Source organism: Terrapene carolina, unplaced genomic scaffold, assembly GCF_002925995.2.
Source record: "Terrapene carolina triunguis isolate 2854851 unplaced genomic scaffold, T_m_triunguis-2.0 Scaffold130, whole genome shotgun sequence".
NCBI lineage: Eukaryota > Metazoa > Chordata > Testudines > Emydidae > Terrapene > Terrapene triunguis.
The window spans coordinates 16,052,147-16,070,182 of NW_020664481.1; the positions used below are offsets into that span (position 1 = coordinate 16,052,147).

At 48.4% G+C, this 18,036-nt stretch overlaps 2 protein-coding genes across 2 annotated transcripts in view; one reads left to right on the forward strand and one right to left on the reverse strand.

Annotated features, from left to right (window-relative positions):
- Nucleotides 1–453: 453 nt before the first annotated feature.
- Nucleotides 454–7,338, reverse strand: CEBPB (CCAAT enhancer binding protein beta). The gene has a single exon (XM_024207216.3). The coding sequence runs from the start codon at nucleotides 5,304–5,306 to the stop codon at nucleotides 4,329–4,331; it is 978 nt and encodes a 325-aa protein (XP_024062984.1). The 5' UTR covers nucleotides 5,307–7,338; the 3' UTR covers nucleotides 454–4,328.
- A 10,382-nt stretch (nucleotides 7,339–17,720) lies between these two features.
- LOC112111706 (transmembrane protein 189) overlaps nucleotides 17,721–18,036 on the forward strand; it is a 37,435-nt gene continuing 37,119 nt past the window's right edge. Inside the window, exon 1 of the mRNA XM_024207228.2 lies at nucleotides 17,721–18,024. Within this exon, the coding sequence (XP_024062996.1) occupies nucleotides 17,724–18,024 (301 nt within the window). The 5' untranslated portion in view covers nucleotides 17,721–17,723. The remainder of the gene's footprint in view (nucleotides 18,025–18,036) is intronic.

Genomic DNA, 18,036 nt, shown 5'->3' on the forward strand with positions numbered 1-18,036 from the left:
GTTGCTAAAATATCTGTGACATGCAGATGCCACGGTGACAAGTGTAGTACAAGGTAGACAGATTGACAGATAACTTGCTTAAAAGTTAGAACTTGTTAATATTTTAAATTATGTTTATTTAAACAATACATTTTGAGGAATAGATTTTCTGTTGTGGAATTAAATACCACTGAATCCAAATGGTGTAGCACAGGGATTCTCAACCTTTTTCTCTCTGAGGCCTCCCGCAACATACTATAAAAACTCCACAGCCCACCTGTGCCACAACAACTGTTTTTATGCATCTAAAAGCCAGGGCCAGCGTTAGGGGGTAGCAAGCAGGGCAACTGCACGGGCCCCATGCCACAGGGGCCCCCACAAAGCGACATTGCTCAGACTTCAGCTTCAGCCTTGGGTGGGCGGGGCTCAGGGCCCCGGGCTTCAGCCCCATGCGGTCGGGCTTCAGCTTTCTGCCCTGGGCCCCAGCAAATCTAATGCTGGTCCTGCTTGGCAGACCCCCTGAAACCTTCTGCGACCCCCCCAGGGGTCCCGGACCCCTGTTGAGAACAACTGGTGTAGCAGATTCAGAAGTGGGATTTAGAACCCTTTAGAAACAGAATGTATATGGCAGGGATTTTATGTTCTCATTAGGAATATTTTATTTCTAAAGATGGGGAAATTCTGCTATCTCCTACCCCAGCAAAACCCCACTGGGGTCAGCAAGCATGAGCTGGTAGAAATAAAAAATAAGTGTTAATGATAACTTGGAAAAAAAGGCTGAAATCTGAATGGTACGCACGTATTTCAAAGGAGACAAAATTGTGCTCATGGGTCTCATCCTGATCCTTTACTTCAATGGGAGTTTTGCTTGCATATAGACTCCAGGATCACACCCCAAAATATATTTGGCTCCTCAATGAGCGTCCTCAACACAGAGAAGCAGAAGAGACAGAGCAAAGTGACAAGTGAAGTGCATGAGGCTCTGTTTTCAATCAGCAGAAATTTATTTTTAATGGGACTCTAGATCAATATTTGAGAATGAGCTAGGTTTGGACGGGGATGATCCCCATTTCTCTGCTGTGATCATACTTCGATGGATTGCACAGATTGCTTTGTTTATTTGTTTTTTGTTTCTGTTTTCCCCCAGATAACAGTCCCTGCATATTTTATACTACGAAATCTTTTAATTGTGAGGTATTTTTTCTGAAGACTCATATTCCATGGCCCATACACACCTAAAATCATTGCAAAGCTGCTCAACTGTAAGGTAGGTGGCTGGATAAAACACATAGAACCAGGTATTCGTGAATTCTTATCCTGGCTTTGACACAGATGCCCTCTGAGGCCTATGGCAAATCACAACATTTTGCTTCAGTTTTTATCTGTAAACTAGGGGTAGTAATACCTACCTCACCAAAGCTCAGTGTTGTACTGATACATCCCAGCTGAGTTACACATGGTCCAAATTAAGGGAGGCATTAGATTCTGTAGCAATAATCCAAGTAGTCTTTATATCAATCTGCATAAATGCTGGAAATAGGGATGTTGGGGGGAGGGCGGTGCTCCCGCACCCCCTGACTTGAAGTGGTTTCCATTATGTACAGTGTTTAGTTTGAAACAATGGGTCTCAGCACCCCCACTATAAAAATTATTCCAGTACCCCTGTCAATCTGTCTTGATTACAGCTGTGTGGGTCCCAGTTAAAGTATAGCAAGTCCAGGCTTAAAGGCAACGGGTTAGCCCATCCATCATCTCTGGTGCAACTCCACTGCTGGAATTTGGCCCACTGATTTATAATGTTATTTTAAACAAATATTAGGATCTTTAATATGTCTTCTCTTTCAGTTCCATTCCCCCTCACTTCTGCCCTCCACACACAGATTTGGATGGAAATGTTGTCCTTTATAAATGAAATAAGAAATGTTCCTGGGGATATTTCCAGCCCTTCATTCAGCAACTCTAAAGCCAGCAGTCCTCCCATGTAACTCAGAACCATCACTTACAAGTTTGAGAACAAATGGGCCTTCACTGCAGAGAAGAGAATAGGGTCTAAATATTAGGATAAGTTTTGTAACTAGGAGAACAGTTCAACAGTGGAACCAGTGGTAATGGAAGATTGTGGAAATCACCATCACTAGGTAGATTCAAGGCAAGACCTTACATCCAGCCAGCCTGCAAGAAGTGAACCTGCCACAATGCAGGAGGGTTGACTAGATAACCCCAAAAAGCCTGATTCTAGGGGCTCAGAGTCCCTTAATTACTTTGTATAAACTGCAAAGCAAAAGGGAAATACAGCTGCATTGAATCTAATCCCACACTTCTTACTCTTGCATAGCTCCTGGTGAGGGCTATGAGAGATTTGCATGAACAGAGAGTTACTTGATCAACTCCACTGTAGACTCTAGTTTTCCCTGCCTGAGGAAGATGTGATCACTGTGACTGAAAATTAAAAACAACTCCCTCATTAACCACATATTTTGTGAGTAAAATCAGTATCAACAAACACCAAATTTAAGGCTGCTCCACATCCACTCCCAATCACTGTCCTTTACAGTAAAATATATAACAGGCAGCAAGTTCAAATCCACACCCTTAAAGAAACAGAACATTTGTGCCCTACTGTAAAGCACAGTATAGAGGGGTTAAGGAAATTCTTTCCTGGTAGTTTTCGACATCTGGATTTAGAAGATGGATGTGCTCAGAGTAGGCCTAGTATGTTGGAAAATGCTGAATAAGACCTGAACATGTACCCAACTCCCTGCACGTAATCAGCTCTAGGCTCTCATAACATTTTACAGGCACGTACACAAGAGCAAACTATAGAGAGTTTTGTGTAACTCACAGGCCTTGACAAATCCCACATAGTACATCTGCTGGCCGAGCCTCTATTATTTTTGTCACAGAGTTCTTACGGCTCCATACACACATCCTCCTATACCCTAACTTTTACCCTAAACCACATACCTGACCTGTTCACTACCACCACCATTACCACACACCCACCTTTCCAAAACTCAACTGTTTCAGCAGCTTCCTTTAGAAAAACGTTTTAAAAAGAAGGCTCAATAGGAAATTATAGAGAGAGTTGTTCACACATGTATCACGGGACCTAGTTATGTGAGAGAGAGGTCCCTCGTTGCTGGCCCAAATTTACCGCCATCCAACACAAAAATGCCATGTTATCACTATTCATTGCTGTAAACCACAGACATTAGAAATGCTGAGTCATGAAACATGATACAAAAACTTGAGCTTTAAAGAAAGAATCCCTCCTCATTTCAAGCTTCCTCCTTTACTTTTTCTTTTCCCCACCCGCTCCCACGCTTTAACCTTGTCCCTCGCTTGGAGGGACTTTGTTAAACATTTTTCATGGTTTGGATGGCACCTCTGGGTCTTGGCATGTTGAGAGTTATGAGTGTTGCAAAAAATCCCAAACAGCATTTAACTCAAGGGATTAGAGGAAATTCAGTGAGGCAGCAAGGGGGAACTGGCTGAAGCTCCCACAGCTGCTCTTCTCTGGTTCTCTCCCGTTTTTTTGCTGAGTCACAGAGAAAGTCAAAAGGCCAACAGAAAGCCCTGATTCCTGACACAGCCAGATCTAGCTGGCATTTCAACTGATTTCATTCTGGCTTTAAAGTGCCTTTAAAATAAAACAAGTTTCCTTTTTTTCCCTAGCCATACAGTTTATTAAAATTGTTCATTAATGCTTCGAATGTAGCAAGAACGTTTATAGATCCCAAAATATACATATGTGTTTTTCTTATAGAAATAGATTTTTCTTTATAATAAAAAAAAAACCCAGGAACATCTTTAACAGATTACTCAATTCATGACTGACAGTTACACGAGATTGCATCATGTGTACACAGCATTCCCAGCCATGTTTAAAGGATTGCATCACTCTCTGCTTTTTCTCTCCCTCTCTCGCTCTGGTTTAAATAACACGAACATTCAACAAACTCTGCAGAGAGACCGCTTCGGGGAAAGGGGGGCTCGGTGGGACTGTAACATTAAAAAAAAAAATTACCATCGGCAACTGTCATTCCGCCACACGGGGCTGAGGACCCTGGCGCCCGCCAGGAGAGTCCCCCTCCTAGGACAAACAGGCTGCGGCGGAAGTTTTTTTCCACCAAATTGCAAATAAAAGACAACAACAACAAAAAACAAAAACCTTGAGTCTCTCCCCATTTCCCCCCCCTCCCCGCTCCAATCCGTCCTCATAGGGGACGGAAGAAGCAGCCACCAGATCCCCCCCCCCCCATCCTCCTTCCCCAAATTCAAGCCCTTTCTCCCTCTCCCTCCCCCCGCAACCCCAACCACTGCGGCTCTAGCAGTGTCCAGCGGTGGGGCTAGCAGTGGCCAGATGTGGCCAGCAGGGGCTCGGGCAGCTGTTTGAACAAGTTCCTGAGGGTGCTCAGCTCCCGGGAGAGCTGCTCCACTTTCTTTTGCAGCCGCTCGTTCTCGGCGGTCAGTTCCAAGACTTTGTGCTGCGTCTCCAGGTTGCGCAGTTTGGCTTTGTCCCGGCTCTTGCGCACCGCGATGTTGTTCCTCTCCCGGCGGATCTTGTACTCGTCGCTGTGCTTGTCCACGCTCTTCTTGGACTTGTTCTTGCCCCCGGGGGTCCCGGCGTAGCCCCCGCCGCCGGATTTGGAGGAATCGGACGGATTGGGGGTGCCGGGGGGGCTGGAAGAGGACGAGGTGGACAGGTTGCCGCTGCTGCCGCTTGGCACCGATTGGTAACCGAGGTAGGAGCGCATGGTGCTGCCGTAGGGGGAGGACATGCCCCCCGGCCCCGGCCCCGCGCCTCCTTCTTCCTTACAGGGCCCTTTGCAAGAGTCCAGGGACTCGAAGACCGGCTCCACTTTGGTCTCCACGATCTGGGGCGGGAAGCAGGTCAGCAGCCCCCCGGGCTTCTGGCCCTGGCCGGCGCCCGGGTGGCAGTGCCGGGGCAGGCTGATGTAGGTGTAGTCGGGCTTCTTGCTGCCGCCTTTATAGTCCTCGGAGAAGAGGTCGGAGAGGAAATCTTGGCTGCCGTTGCTGCTGCAGGGAGGCTCAAAGTTGCCCCCTGCTGCTGCTCCTGCGGGAGGAGGCTGCGGCGGCGGCGGCTGGGATGCTAAGGGGTCCAGGTAATGGCTGATGTCGATAGTTCTCTCGTGGTCCCCTACGGTGAACTCAGTCATGGAGCGGCCCCCTGCCGCCCGCGGGTGCACCTTGCTCAGAGCAGCCAGACAGTCCGCCTCGTAATAGAAATTAGCCACTTCCATGGATTTAAAGGCGGGCGGCTGGATGGGGAGGCATGCTGGGTCCCAGGCCACCAGGCGTTGCATGAAAGCAAAGGGGGGGTGCAGGGAGGAGGAGACAGCGCAGGGGGGGGCCCCCAGCCACAGGATCAAGCTGCCAAAGGTGACGTGGGGGGGCCTGCAACTCCTGCCTCAGTCTCTGGTGCTGGGTCCGGCGTCCCAGCTGTGCTGCCCACCTGGGCTGGCTCAGATCCTGCTGCGGCGGCGGCTGCTGCTTCTCCTCCGGACCATCTGGTTCTAGGTCCCGAGTCCTAAAGTCTCTGACTTAGGAAAGTTCCTTTGCTGTTATTTATAGGGGCGGTGGATCCCATGGCAACAGGAGCGTCACTGGCTGGCTGGCTGCCACCTGGTGCACACTTTGTACAGTTGTAATTGTAAACTACCGCCTCTAGCTCCGCGGGAGGCACTTGGTGTGTGTGACTCTGACCTAGTCATTCATAAGAAAAACAGGGCTGGCTTCGGAGCGGAGGTGACTTATTCTCACCATCATTAAGGGGAGGGAAAGATTTGAGACGGAGAAAGGGATCGCAGCCTTCTCCTGTCTTCTCTCTGGCTGTTGTCAAATCTCCAGGAGATGTCACTGGACGGCAATCAACCCTGGTGTGACCCTAGGACAAATGCACACACACAGTGGGAGACTGCATCTGCCCATGTACCAGTATGGGCATAAACGCTTGAGTCTCTCCCCTGCCCGATCCAATCTGTCCTCAGAGAGGAGGAAAAAGCAGCCACCAGATCCACCCCTGTCCTTCTTCCCCAGAGTCCAGCCCTTTTCTTCTCCCTCCCCATCCCAAACCACTCAGGCTTTAGCAGTGTCCAGCTGTGGGGACAGCAAGTGGCCAGATGTGGCTCATAGAGGCCAGTATGGGCTGGATCCATTGTCTCTGAGGCTTGTGATGTCTGTAGATTTCATCTGTAGATCTTTCAGTGTCGTACAAAGGCGGGTGAGTGTCAGTATTCTCATTTTACGTATTAAGGCACAGAAGTTAAGAGATTTACCCAAGGTAGCTCATCCAGTCAGGGGTAAAGCCAGGCAAAGCCATCCCTTGGGTATGGCGAATGGGGGCGACTGCTCCGGGCCCCACGCTTTGGTAGGCCCCGCAGGCCAATGCAATTGGCCGGTGTGGTCGGTCCCGTAAGTGACGGGTCAGTCCCAGAAGTGACGGATTTGTTACTTCCACCCTGGGCCTGCACCCCCCTAGAGACAGCCCTGGAGCCAGGAATAGAAGCCAGATCTTAATACCAATCCAGTGCCCTATGAATTTTATCATGCTGGCAGGCAAAATTGTCCCATACAGATGCACTCAGAACCAGGTTGCCACAGTGGGTGTAAAAAGCATACTGTGTTGGGCTCAAACCAGGGTAAGGCACTGCCTCAGAAGACCCTCTCTGTATCTGGCCATGATTAGAAGTGCCAGGCAAATCCAAAACTCCCCTTCCCACCTCTGTGTGCAGGGTGGATGGCCTTAAAGTTTGGCCTGGCATGTTTGCCTTATATGGTATGTTGCAATTGTCAGAGTACACAAGTGCTATGGAGTTTGTGCTCTGGGAGTTGTATTTAAAATTAATGGAAAAAAGTGAGATATATACACGTAAAGGCATGGGATGCAATGATTTATTAATTTATTAAGTCAAATTGACTTGGGGGGGGCATGGTAAATTTGGGAAGTAAGAATAAATTCTTATGTCCATTTTAATTAAAGACACCCACCTTGGGAATCAAACTTATGTTTTCCCTTTTACTCCCACATTTACCTGTTTACAAGCTGGTGATTCATGCTCAAAATAAAAGACATCAATTTAAAACAAAACATATAATTAAAGGAAGTAGGAGTGTCCTTCGTTTCAGTAAAGAAGACCAGCACTGCAGAGAAAATGACACTGCCTCATAGAATAATGTGAAGCAATCCTGCGGTGTGGGAAATATTGCAACGTTAAGCCAGAGGAACAGGTATTGCATTATACGATTCAAACAGTCAACTGTTCATGAATGTTCAAACCTCAGACTTTGAAAAGAGGAAGAATTCAAAAATCAGCCTATGAAGCATCCTTTCTTTCTTTCTTTCTTTCTTTCTTTCTTTCTTCAAAAGTTTTAAACTTCAGTAGCAAATGTACACTAACAGGTTTGAAGACTTCAAATATTTCTGTCTTTATGCAGTGGTCTTTGGTGAATTACATTTGTTAATAAGGATATTTAATTGTGGAGCTGGGCTTGGACAAAGAATTCTGGATCCAGATCTGGATCTGAATGTTGTGGCTTGAGCCTACATCTCTATAGATCCAAACATCTCTACAGAATGCAAATATTGGTAAGTTGCAGTGAGCCAGGGCTTGCTCTTACTGCTATTTACACTCCCATTCTGTGTCTTCATCCTCCTAAAGAGTTTTTGCTCTGGAAAGCTGCTCTATGTAGGTATTGAGGTGTAGACATTCCTATTAAAGGAAGCTGAGCTCTGGTTCTTTCTCCAAGAAGCAATTGAGAGTAGCAGCACTTTTTATTAAGGCTGATCCAAAATTTTCTGTCAAAACATTTTGACAATTGGGTTATCGACAACGTGACATTTTTTGCAGAAAGTGTCTACTTTTCTAGAATATTTTTGTTGAGGGAAGCCTGAATTTTGTTCTGTTTTGTTTTTGTTCAAAGCATTTCGTTTTCTCACCAAAAAAAAAAAAAAGTCCTTGGAAAAATTCCCCAATTTCCAGCCAGCTCTATTTCTAATGCAATAAAACACAAATTCTTACAGCTTTGCTTGAACAAGAAGAAAGATGCAAACAGTGAAAGAGTGAAACAAAATTAATGTAAAAGGAAAACGGCAAAGAGAACAACCTATTCAGATCTGTTTTACAGAGATCACTCTTGCAGCTTTCCCATCATGTCTTGGATTCTGCTCCCAGATTCACAACTCCCCGGTAGCATCACAGTAGCACCTTGTTTCCCAATGTGCTCTTTTCCCAGGCTCAGACCTATACCAAAGCAGTGCAGAAGCTCTCCCTCTTTTTCAGTGATTCCAGGATCTCCAATTCTGCACCCACCTCTTTCTACAGTCCAGAAAGAGCTGGTGTTAGCTTTGGGCAGAGGACATCTATATAATGCCAACAGATCAAAGAGTGAAGTGTTCATAAGAAGATCTGCCTACTGAAATTACACTATTAGCTGCTCTCTAGTCAGGCTGCATTTGGATAAAAACTGCAAATACTTCCCACTGCAAATTGTTAACTTGTTATTTATTATTTGTATTGCAATTAGTCCCTAGAGATCTCAGCGAGGTCAGGGCTCCATTGTGCTGGGCACTGTACAGACATGTAGTAAGAGACAGGTTCAGTCACAAAAAGTTGCAGTATCAAAGACAAGACATAATTTCAAACAAACAGGAGGAGAGAGGGGAGGAGGAGGAGCAGGAACAAGTGCTTACCACAATTTGGAGATGTAATAAGCCGATCAGTAGCTGTAACATTAACTTGCCACCTGCCTAAACATTATCAGCAGGGTGGGTTTTGTAGGCAGCATGACAGAGGTGAGTTAAGGGGGCATTGGAAGGAAGAGAAGGTAATGGCTGTATAGATTCTATAGGGGAGTTTTTTCTATGCATATTGTGCAGCATAGGAGAAAGTGCAAAAGTGCTTCTGAAAAAATCTGGTGGATGGGAGGTAGGTAGGTAAGCTTTTCTGGTAAGGCTAGCTGGAGGATCATGGTAACAAAGGCTGCCACACTGAACTAAAATGTAAGTGTATCTTTATCAGATTTGGCTACAGTGCACCATGTTCACTCTGTTTTGTCCCCTACTCTCGCCCTTGCTCCCTCCACATGCACACTGGTCCTTAGTTCTGTACACATACCTCGCCACTAACATCGCTTTAAATCACACACCTGCAGTGGAATGTTTTGCACTCATAACTTGCCACATTACAAACATAGCATGTGTCTAACTTCCTGCTTCAGGGGGTGGTCAATACCCAAAGTTTGAGGGAGTTGGATCCCATTCCAACTTACCCTCCCCCGATCCTTACCCTAATCTTCATATACAGATCTACAAATCTTGTTATTGGGCATAACATTTCCTTCCCTTTTCAAAACCCAGCTACAATATTTAACTTTGTAGTCTCCTGCAGCAGTGAGTTTCACAGGCTGACTGCACACTGAAGCTGGCCTCATTCAACTTTCTCATTATAGAGCATGTATCACAGTGATCGGTTGCCAACCCCTTCTCTCCCTTGTGAACTGGTGATGCTTAAGTATTCTTTAGGCCTCTCCCCTCCCCCGCTTATTTTCTGCTAACGTCTGACCTGGCACACCCAGCCTCTGCAGTGTTAGATTGCTCAATCACTGCGTTATCTGTCTGCATGTTGCTCTTTGCCCTACAGTGTGCTGAAGAAATGATACCTGGACTCTATAGCCTGTGGGACAACATGACCAAAATACCTTCTTCTAACAGATGGCTCTGAAAAATTTCCAGTGAAACTCCAGGGTCAAATCAGCTGCTCTCTGGCCTTGGTGGAAGAAAAAAAGAGAGAGCACAAAGGCACAGATGGAAGGGGCCAGCTAACAATGATGAGTCAAATCATTCAGTCTTCACTCCTTCTATATCATAGGCAAAGTTCCTGCTGATGTCGATGGGAGTGTCAGGTGCTCAGCACCTCTCAGGATGTAGCCCAATGGCAATTTTGCCTCAATGAGGACTGCAGGATTTGACCTGATTGTTTATGTTTATGTTTTATTACTGAAAGAGATTTAATTGCTTGCCAAAGACAATCCTCGAGAAGTCCCAGCTATACCCATCTGATGTCACTCCTGCTCAGGCAATTGTCATCTTTCCTTTGGTCTCCTAAACTGGTGAATTTCTCCTAGATCCTGGAAAATGAAGACAGTGTGATATTGACACTCTTCTCTGTTTTATGCAGGTTCTGAAATGATCCAATCAGATGAAATGGGAAGCTGATATCAATGGGAAACCACTGCAAGTATCACTTCCTGGTGTCAGTGGACTCTGGCAGTGATTTGTTTGGGAAATTCCTAAAGCAGGAAAGCCACACAAAGTCCTTGAAATTCCTGACCCAGGTAGATAGTACATCACTATAGATGCTGGAAGTAATAGCACAAAGCATGGAAAACTAGATAGAGGATGGTGGAGGGAGAGGAAAAGGGAGGGGAATCCATTCCTTGGCTGGAAAGCCACAGAAGATTAATAGTTGGAGATTTTCCCCAGTTTTCCCATCACAAACAAATAGCTGAGCTGTGGGTGAAGCTGGTGTGCTATCCTCTTGCCTTTGCAATTCATTTTTTTTCACCTGAAAATCAAAGGCCAGGTTCTCAACAGCTGTTGGCTTCTGCTGAATGCAGCAGAGAGGGTGGGCTGTCAGGCAGCTAGTTAGAACTATTTGATTCTCTGTCCCAGCAGGTTAGGGTAGCCTTCAGACTGTTCTAATTGGTGTCAGCTGGCAACTGTTCGTTATGGATGTACACCAACTGGAGATAGCCAGAGCATATTGTGCTCCAGCCGACCCTTTCCTGGACATGACCTTCCCCATCCCCAATACACCCCCTGCACTGGGCTTTGAGGGGGGAAGTGTAAGAGCTGCCTATACTGGTTCTACACCCTCTGGAGCCTCCCCCAGGCTTGGGATATCCCCGGCTAGGGGGCTGTCTCTGCTCTCTTTGTGCCACACAGACTGAGAGGCCCACAGAGATGGTACAAATGAGTGGAATGAGCCAGAGAAAGTGGCCTCCAAGCTCTAGCACTTCCACATCTTGACCAGCGAACAACTATGTCTGCCATCATGTTCACCTTCACATCCCAATAATCATGAAAAGCCAGCAATGAACCTCACTCTGACTGGAGTCTGATGAAATTCTCTTACCCTTCCAGTGCTCACCTCTCAGCACAGGCACATAAAGAAGAGAAAAGTGACCGTATATAGCTGGTGCCACTCTGCTGAATGATATGATACCGTGATGATTGGGTGCTTTATAAAGCTAGATAGATCAGATAATCCTTTTTAGATTGTAATCTCTTTGGGGTAGGGACATTCTCAGTGTTGTGCCTTAGCACATTGTCTGTGCTTTCACAGTTGTTAATGGACAGCTACTGAGGGCTAGATAAAGTATTTTAGAAGGATGCTGTCAAGGCATTCTACAAAGTGTTTAAAATCCTGTTATTTTGGCAACGTTTATAATAAATAATTCACACCCACAGAGAGGCTAGAAGCTGAAATCTGTTTTTTTTTTTTAACTGAATTTTTTACTCTCCACTTTATGTGCTAACTGGTTTGGTACTGATCAGGACTGACAGAATGGAGCTGTCATTTTTAAAGAGCCATATATAGATCTGAAATACATATAAAGAATTATATGGAGTTTGACAACTGAAAGAAAAAGTAAGATTTGGGCTAAAAAATTACAATTTGCTGCTGAAATTCATTCCCTCGTGTAAGTGGGTGCAACTTCAGTTGAAGCCCAGAGAAGTTGCCTCTTACTTAGTCCAAGACTGATTTTGGTCCCCACCGGTCTAGCAAGGTATGTCCTTTTTACTGAAATATATGCACTTTATACCATTGCATACATATAACGAGGGTTGTTTTTTTTACCCAGAAGAGGTTGGTTTCCAGTTAATATTATTCGTGCTGTGATTGGGTGGAATCTGAACAATCTTCTTGGAGTAGAATCACATTAAGCACAAGCAAAGTCATTGCATTGACTCCATACCTTTAGTTGATTCACCTTAACATTCCTCACTGTCCCTGTGTAAACAAGCCCTTAGTGAACTTCAGAGTTCTGGCACCTTTTTTCCCCTCACTGCCTGCATGTGCTTTTAAAGTGCAGTGGCTGAGCTCATACTGCCACCTAGTGACTAGCTGCAGAAAGAACATTTATAACTAAATTTTTCAAAAGGGCTAAGGCCCTGCCTCCATTTGGACTCATGAAATATGTGTGTGAATATTTGTGCTAGCAAAATGAATCAGAAAAATCAAAAAATCACAAGAACTTTTCTGATTCTCTGACATACGATCTCTGTCAACCCATCAGGACTATTTATAGTCAGGGCCCCCTGTACAGACATCCCTGTACAGAGCTTCTCAACATGGGCAGATTTGAAACCTGCAAGTTTCAAGCTCTGCCTATCCTGCGATGAGCTGGTTGCATTGAAAGATGGACACAGCAGGACCCTCTTCTGTTTAGGAAATGTCCCACATACTGAGCAGATGCTTTGTGTGCCTTTCATTCTCCACAAGAATGCGTATGTTGTGGGATATGCAGCTGAAGCTTTATCTCCTGGAGCAATCTTTGAAGGGCTCCTCAGATTCCTGAGGCAATGAACTCCAGGGTCCAGACAGCAGACAAGCCAGCTTCACCCAGTACGCCATCTAGCAGGCAAGTGACTCTGAAGTGCTGACCCACCAAGGAAGGTGGAATGGAAACTCCCTAACAAGGGGTACAGACTACTGAAATTCCCTGATACCAGAGATAAGGACTATGAATCCGGGAGTCAGATCAAAGGCCCCAAGTGAGGTTGACAGAGTACTGTTTATAAGACTTGTGGTTTACTTTGGAAGGTGTGGGGACTATATATGACCCAGATGGAGGGCCAGGTTGCAAAAGAAGCAAGCCACCATAGGGCTGGCGCATCCATAACCAGGGGGTGCAAAAGGAGGAGAGCCTGCTATGTGGCACCATCCCCAAGGGTGTGGGGGGTGCTGGTAGGTAAATCACACTCATACACCTGCCCTCTGAGATCTGGGATAAACATCACTGAAAGGACTGTCAGCCCTCTTTGTGCAATTCAGTTGCTGGCAAAGCACCAAAGTTCGAACCTGACAATGATGGAGTGCACATGGCTGGGGCTGCTGAGCCACTTGTCAGCAGGCACATGCATGAGGTTGCTTGCCCTTGCAATGGTGGCTGAAGTCTGTGTACTTCCTGTCAAAGTATCCCTTGGCCAAAAGAGTCAGGCTTCTGCCTTGGGTCCTACATGCCTCTGAAACTGAGCCTCTGGGTTCTAGCACTCCTGTTTCCCACTCCAGGAGCTCTGCCTGGCAAGTCCAACTGAGATGGATGCCTGGTCAGAGACTTTTACGCTTTTCAGGGATCAGTGCACCTCAGCAAGTTTTTGCAGTGACACCTGGCAGCTGTTTCAAAACACAGTAGGTTTAATTAGTCAACTGGAATGCAGCATCAGAAAGTCCTTGCATCAAGAAGCAAAGGTTAAAACATAGTCCATATTGGACAAGCCAGAACTTCCTTGAGCCATGGTGCCATCAAGAAAACATCTTGGTTTCCTCTCTCGGTCCCCGTCCCTTTGTCTTCCAGTCCCAGGTGAACCCACATGTCTGCCCAAGGGCCAGGTCTTATCCCAGCCTCCTGTCACCCCTTGGTCCATTGTTCTGCAGACCCATGCTGAGTTCACATGTTCTGCCCACTGGAATTTCTTACGGAGAAGTGTCAATTGGTCAGTCAGTTCTGGAACCTCCGTTGATCTGGGTTGGTTTCAGCCAGACCTTTAACAACTCGTTCATACCACAACAGACAGTTATGTAACACAAACACCTCATGTCAACTATCTGCCCCAAGAGCAGCTTTTTAACCCTTTACACTCTGTGCACAGCAATGCAATACACAGAGGGAAACTGAGGCACGTATAGGCATCGTAAAACTATTACCAAAATTCCCCATTTGTCACAAGGTTTGATATAGTAAACATAGAGACTTCAAGAGCCCTAATTAATTCCAAAACCAGAGATACTGATTACCAAAAAATCCATCTATTAATTGTATTTGGTGGCTCTTTGTCCATTTCCCAGTGCAAATCACATCACAAAACCCAACATTACAACTGGTACTTGTCATCAGTCTCAGCAGAGAGGCCATCGGGCCAAGTACTGAAAGGGCCATGGAGACTAAACTCCCCTTTCACCACTAGAGGCTATTCCAGTGGTTCTCAAACTTTTGTATTGGTGACCCCTTTCACAGAGCAAGCCTCTGAATGTGACCCCCCCTTATAAATTAAAAACACTTTTTAAATATTCAACCCTATTATAAATGCTGGAGGCAAAGCGGGGCTTGGGGTGGAGGCTGACAGCTCGTGACCCCTCGTTATAACCTTGTGACCCCCTGAGGGGTCATGACCCCCAGTTTGAGAACCATTGGGCTATTCCTTGGGTCAGGTTTGAGGTGCCTTGCTGGGGCAGTGTGTGTAGGAAGTGGGCACTGTTAGCACCTGTTCTGTACCCATCTTGTGGATAAATAAAGGACTTTGATCTCCGGGCTATCAATCACCACCTTTCTCCAGCCCGAAATGGAGGCTTTTCTGTTATAAACCAAACAAAGGCCTAATCCTGCTATCATTTAAGTTAATAGCAACACACCCCTTGGCTCTAGTTGGAACCTCTGGGATCGGTCCCAAACAAAAAACAAGTTAGAACTCTGTCCGTAAGTATCAATTCATCAGATACCATTATGAAACATACCAAAAAAAAAAAAAACTTTTAGGCAGGGGGCCTTGTATTATTAAGAAGTTAAAGGTGTCTTCTACTTAAAATAATGTAATTCTCAACACTGGGCTCTGGCATCTAGCAATGAAAAACTGAAGTAAGTCTTGTCGTGGGGTCCAATTGTGCAAGGTGCTAAATACCCCTGGGGAAATGCTGAGTGTCCTTAGCTGCCGCTGATTCGCTGTGTTCCAGGATTGGGCCTTAAGATTATTACAGCCACCACAACCTGTGTGAGAATCTGTATAAGATGCAACTTAAACAAAACACACTTGAGAATCTGAATTTATTTCTAACACATATGACACTTCCTGGTTAAAATGAGCTTTACAGGGCATCAGATCAGTTCATTGAGAACTCATATTCATGTGCTAGGTAACTACGAAATACGTGTGAATCACTCTTTGACCTGTCATAGACCAAGTGCACCACAAGATGGAGCTGCGGTGGATATTGTCTCTGGCAATATGAGGGTGGTACAGGTGTGCACGAAGCTCTGGTTTTGAGTGTAAGAGGCGATTTTTGTCTTTGGCTGTGAGGTTGTCCCCCTTAGAAGATCTGGCCCCAGAGTCGTACCTAAGCATTTTAGCACCCGGGGTAAGTAATCATATTTGTGCCCCTTAGAGGTGATGTGAGGTGGGGACATGCGGGATCATGTGCCCACCCCCAAATTGCTGCCTATTTATCACAGAGGTTTTCAAACTGTGGGGCATGTCACCTGCCAGGAGCTGGCAGATCAGAAGCTGGTGGGAGCTGCCCGGCCCTGTGGTTCTCCATGCTGTGGGAGCCAGGGCGCAGGCTGGCTGCTTGGCAGCCCTCCCTGCCCTGCTCCCCATGCCGGCTGCCTTTGCACAGCTGGGCGCTCCTGAGGCAGGGTGGGCAGTACAGCTCTGAGCTGTGCCCCTGACATGTTCTTGCCTCTGCCCAGAAGGTGCCTGGTGCCGGCCAGCGACACCCCCTGGAGCCGGCCCCTGCCCATGGAGCCTGGCTGCATGAGATGCTTCCCAAGGTGAGCCCTGAAGTACTCATTCCCCTTGGGCACCTGCCTCTCAGCTGCTCGGTTATCTGGTCACCGCCCAGGGACCTACCATTCCAGCCGGGTCGCTCTCCCCACACTCCCTGCGCGCAGAGCAGAACCGCTTCTTGCTCCCCTTGGCTGCCCCGGCCCAGCTCCATGGTTTCTGGGCTCGTGGTCACACAGCCCAAGCTCTGAGCTTGGCCATGAAGCCCAGTGCCCAGCCCAGGCACTGGGGGTAGGTGGCTGTTGGCAGGGTGGACTTGCTTTTGTCAGCTCCGGAAACGAAGGCTGTGAGAACGGAGCAACCCCTAGGGTTGCCATATTTCAAGTTCCCAAATAGAGGACACTGCCTGGGAGAGGGGGAGGAGGAGCCGGGGACAGGGCCACCCAGAGGGGAGGAGCAAGTGGGGCAATTTGCCCCAGGGCCCGGGCCCCGCAGGGGCCCCCATGAGAATATAGTATTTTATAGTATTGCAACTTTTTTTTATGGAAGGGGCCCCTGAAATTGCTTTGCCCCAGGCCCCTTGAATCCTCTGGGCGGCCCTGGCCCGGGGAGCACTTGGGGGGTGTCAGAGGAGTGTCTGTGTACTGTGGGGGTTACTTGGGGAGTGCTGAAGGGAGGGGATATTTGGAGGGCACTGGAGGGGGTACCTGCGGCAGGGGAACTGACTGGGAGTGGGCTGCCAGTGCTGGGAAGGATGGGCTGGCTTAACAGGGGAGCCCCACTTCTTCTTTCCCCCACCTCACCCCCTTCCCCTGTAGTCCCTACCCCCATGGCACTCACACTTGTATAGGAAACAGGATGCTGGCCATATAGCAGGGGTGGCCAAACTGGCTCGCGAGCCACATGCGGCTCCTTTACCATTAAAATGCGGCTTGCAGAGCACCCCATGTCCTCCCCACCTACCAGACTGGGGTGGGGGGAGCTCGGGACATCTGTCTTGTAGAGGGGTGGTGGGGTAAGGGCTTCTGCCCAGCGGGGAGGGGGAGTCTCAGGGATTCAGCCCTGCGGGCCGCACCTGCCCGGTCCCAGAGCTTCAGCAAGAGCAGGGCTGAAGGCCCAAGCCCTATCAGGTGCGTCCCGGGTCTCGAACTTCTGAAGATTGTTGCAGGGTCAGTAAGTTTGGCCAGCCCTGCCATATAGGGTACCCAGCAAACAGAGAAGGGGAAGACATTCGGCACCAGGAGACAGTGTCCAGCTGCAAAGGTATTGGCAGGAGAACAAGCAACTCTATACCACTCCCTCCACTCCTGGCACCGGCCTCTTTATGGGCGGGGACAATGCCACCCCTGCCCCAAACTATGCCCATCCATGGACTCCGGCTTATGCTGCTTGGCCCGATCCCTCGGGGGGGGGGGGGGGGAACGACTGATGCCATTGGGCCCTATCCTGTGCTGCCCCATTTTTGCACCCCTGCCCACTCTGCACCCTGGGCAGCTGCCCCTCTCGCCCCAGTTACAGCCCTGTGCTGCCCCTCTTCTGTTAATACAGCTGGCAGAGGTTCTGCTCCAGCTGTGGTGCCCCTCCCCCATTAATATAGGCGGCAGAGATGCTGCTCCATATATGAAATCCCTCCCCATTAATGCATCTATGCAATGGTGCTTCTCCAGATGTGCGCCTTTCACGGTGTGAATTCAGCTGGCAGAGGTGCTGCTGCCGATGTGAGACCCCGCCCCATGAAGACCATCCGTGCAATGGCGCGTCTCCAGATGTGATACCCCGCCCCCTGTTAAGGCAGCGAGCAGAGGATGTGCTCCAGATGCGAAGGCCTCTGCTGTCTTGCCATTGGCTGAGACCATAGCAACCGCTGGTTTCCATTGGCCGAAAGGCGGTGCGGGAGTGGAGGTGATTGGACGAGCGGTGCTGGGGCGTAGCTGCCCGCTCCCCCTCCTCTGGCCGGCGACTCCCGGCAGGCAAGTAAGTGCGGCTGCCCCAGCTCGTGTCGATGCCTGTGGCGCGAGCGCTCGCACTGGGCGGTTCCCTCGGCCCTGGAGCCCTGTTGCCCGGGCCGCAGCCCGAAGCCGACACGCGGCCTCTGGCCGGGGCCCGGGAGCAGGCAGCGGCGGAGCGGCGGGGCCGGGCCATGGCGAACGGCGGGGACGAGTGCGCCCGGCTCCAGGCGAACGGGGCCGGCACGGAGCTGGAGGCCGAGGCCGTCTACGCGCAGGAGGAGTTCGAGTGCAGCAGCCGGCGCTGGGGAGCCCAGCACGTCGGGGCGCGGGAGCTGGCGGAGCTCTACTCCCCAGGTGCGCGGGGGG

What these genes read in the sequence shown, in the direction of transcription:
- CEBPB (XM_024207216.3), bottom strand. Translation starts at nt 5,306, where the DNA reads ATGCAACGCCTGGTGGCCTGGGACCCAGCATGCCTCCCCATCCAGCCG.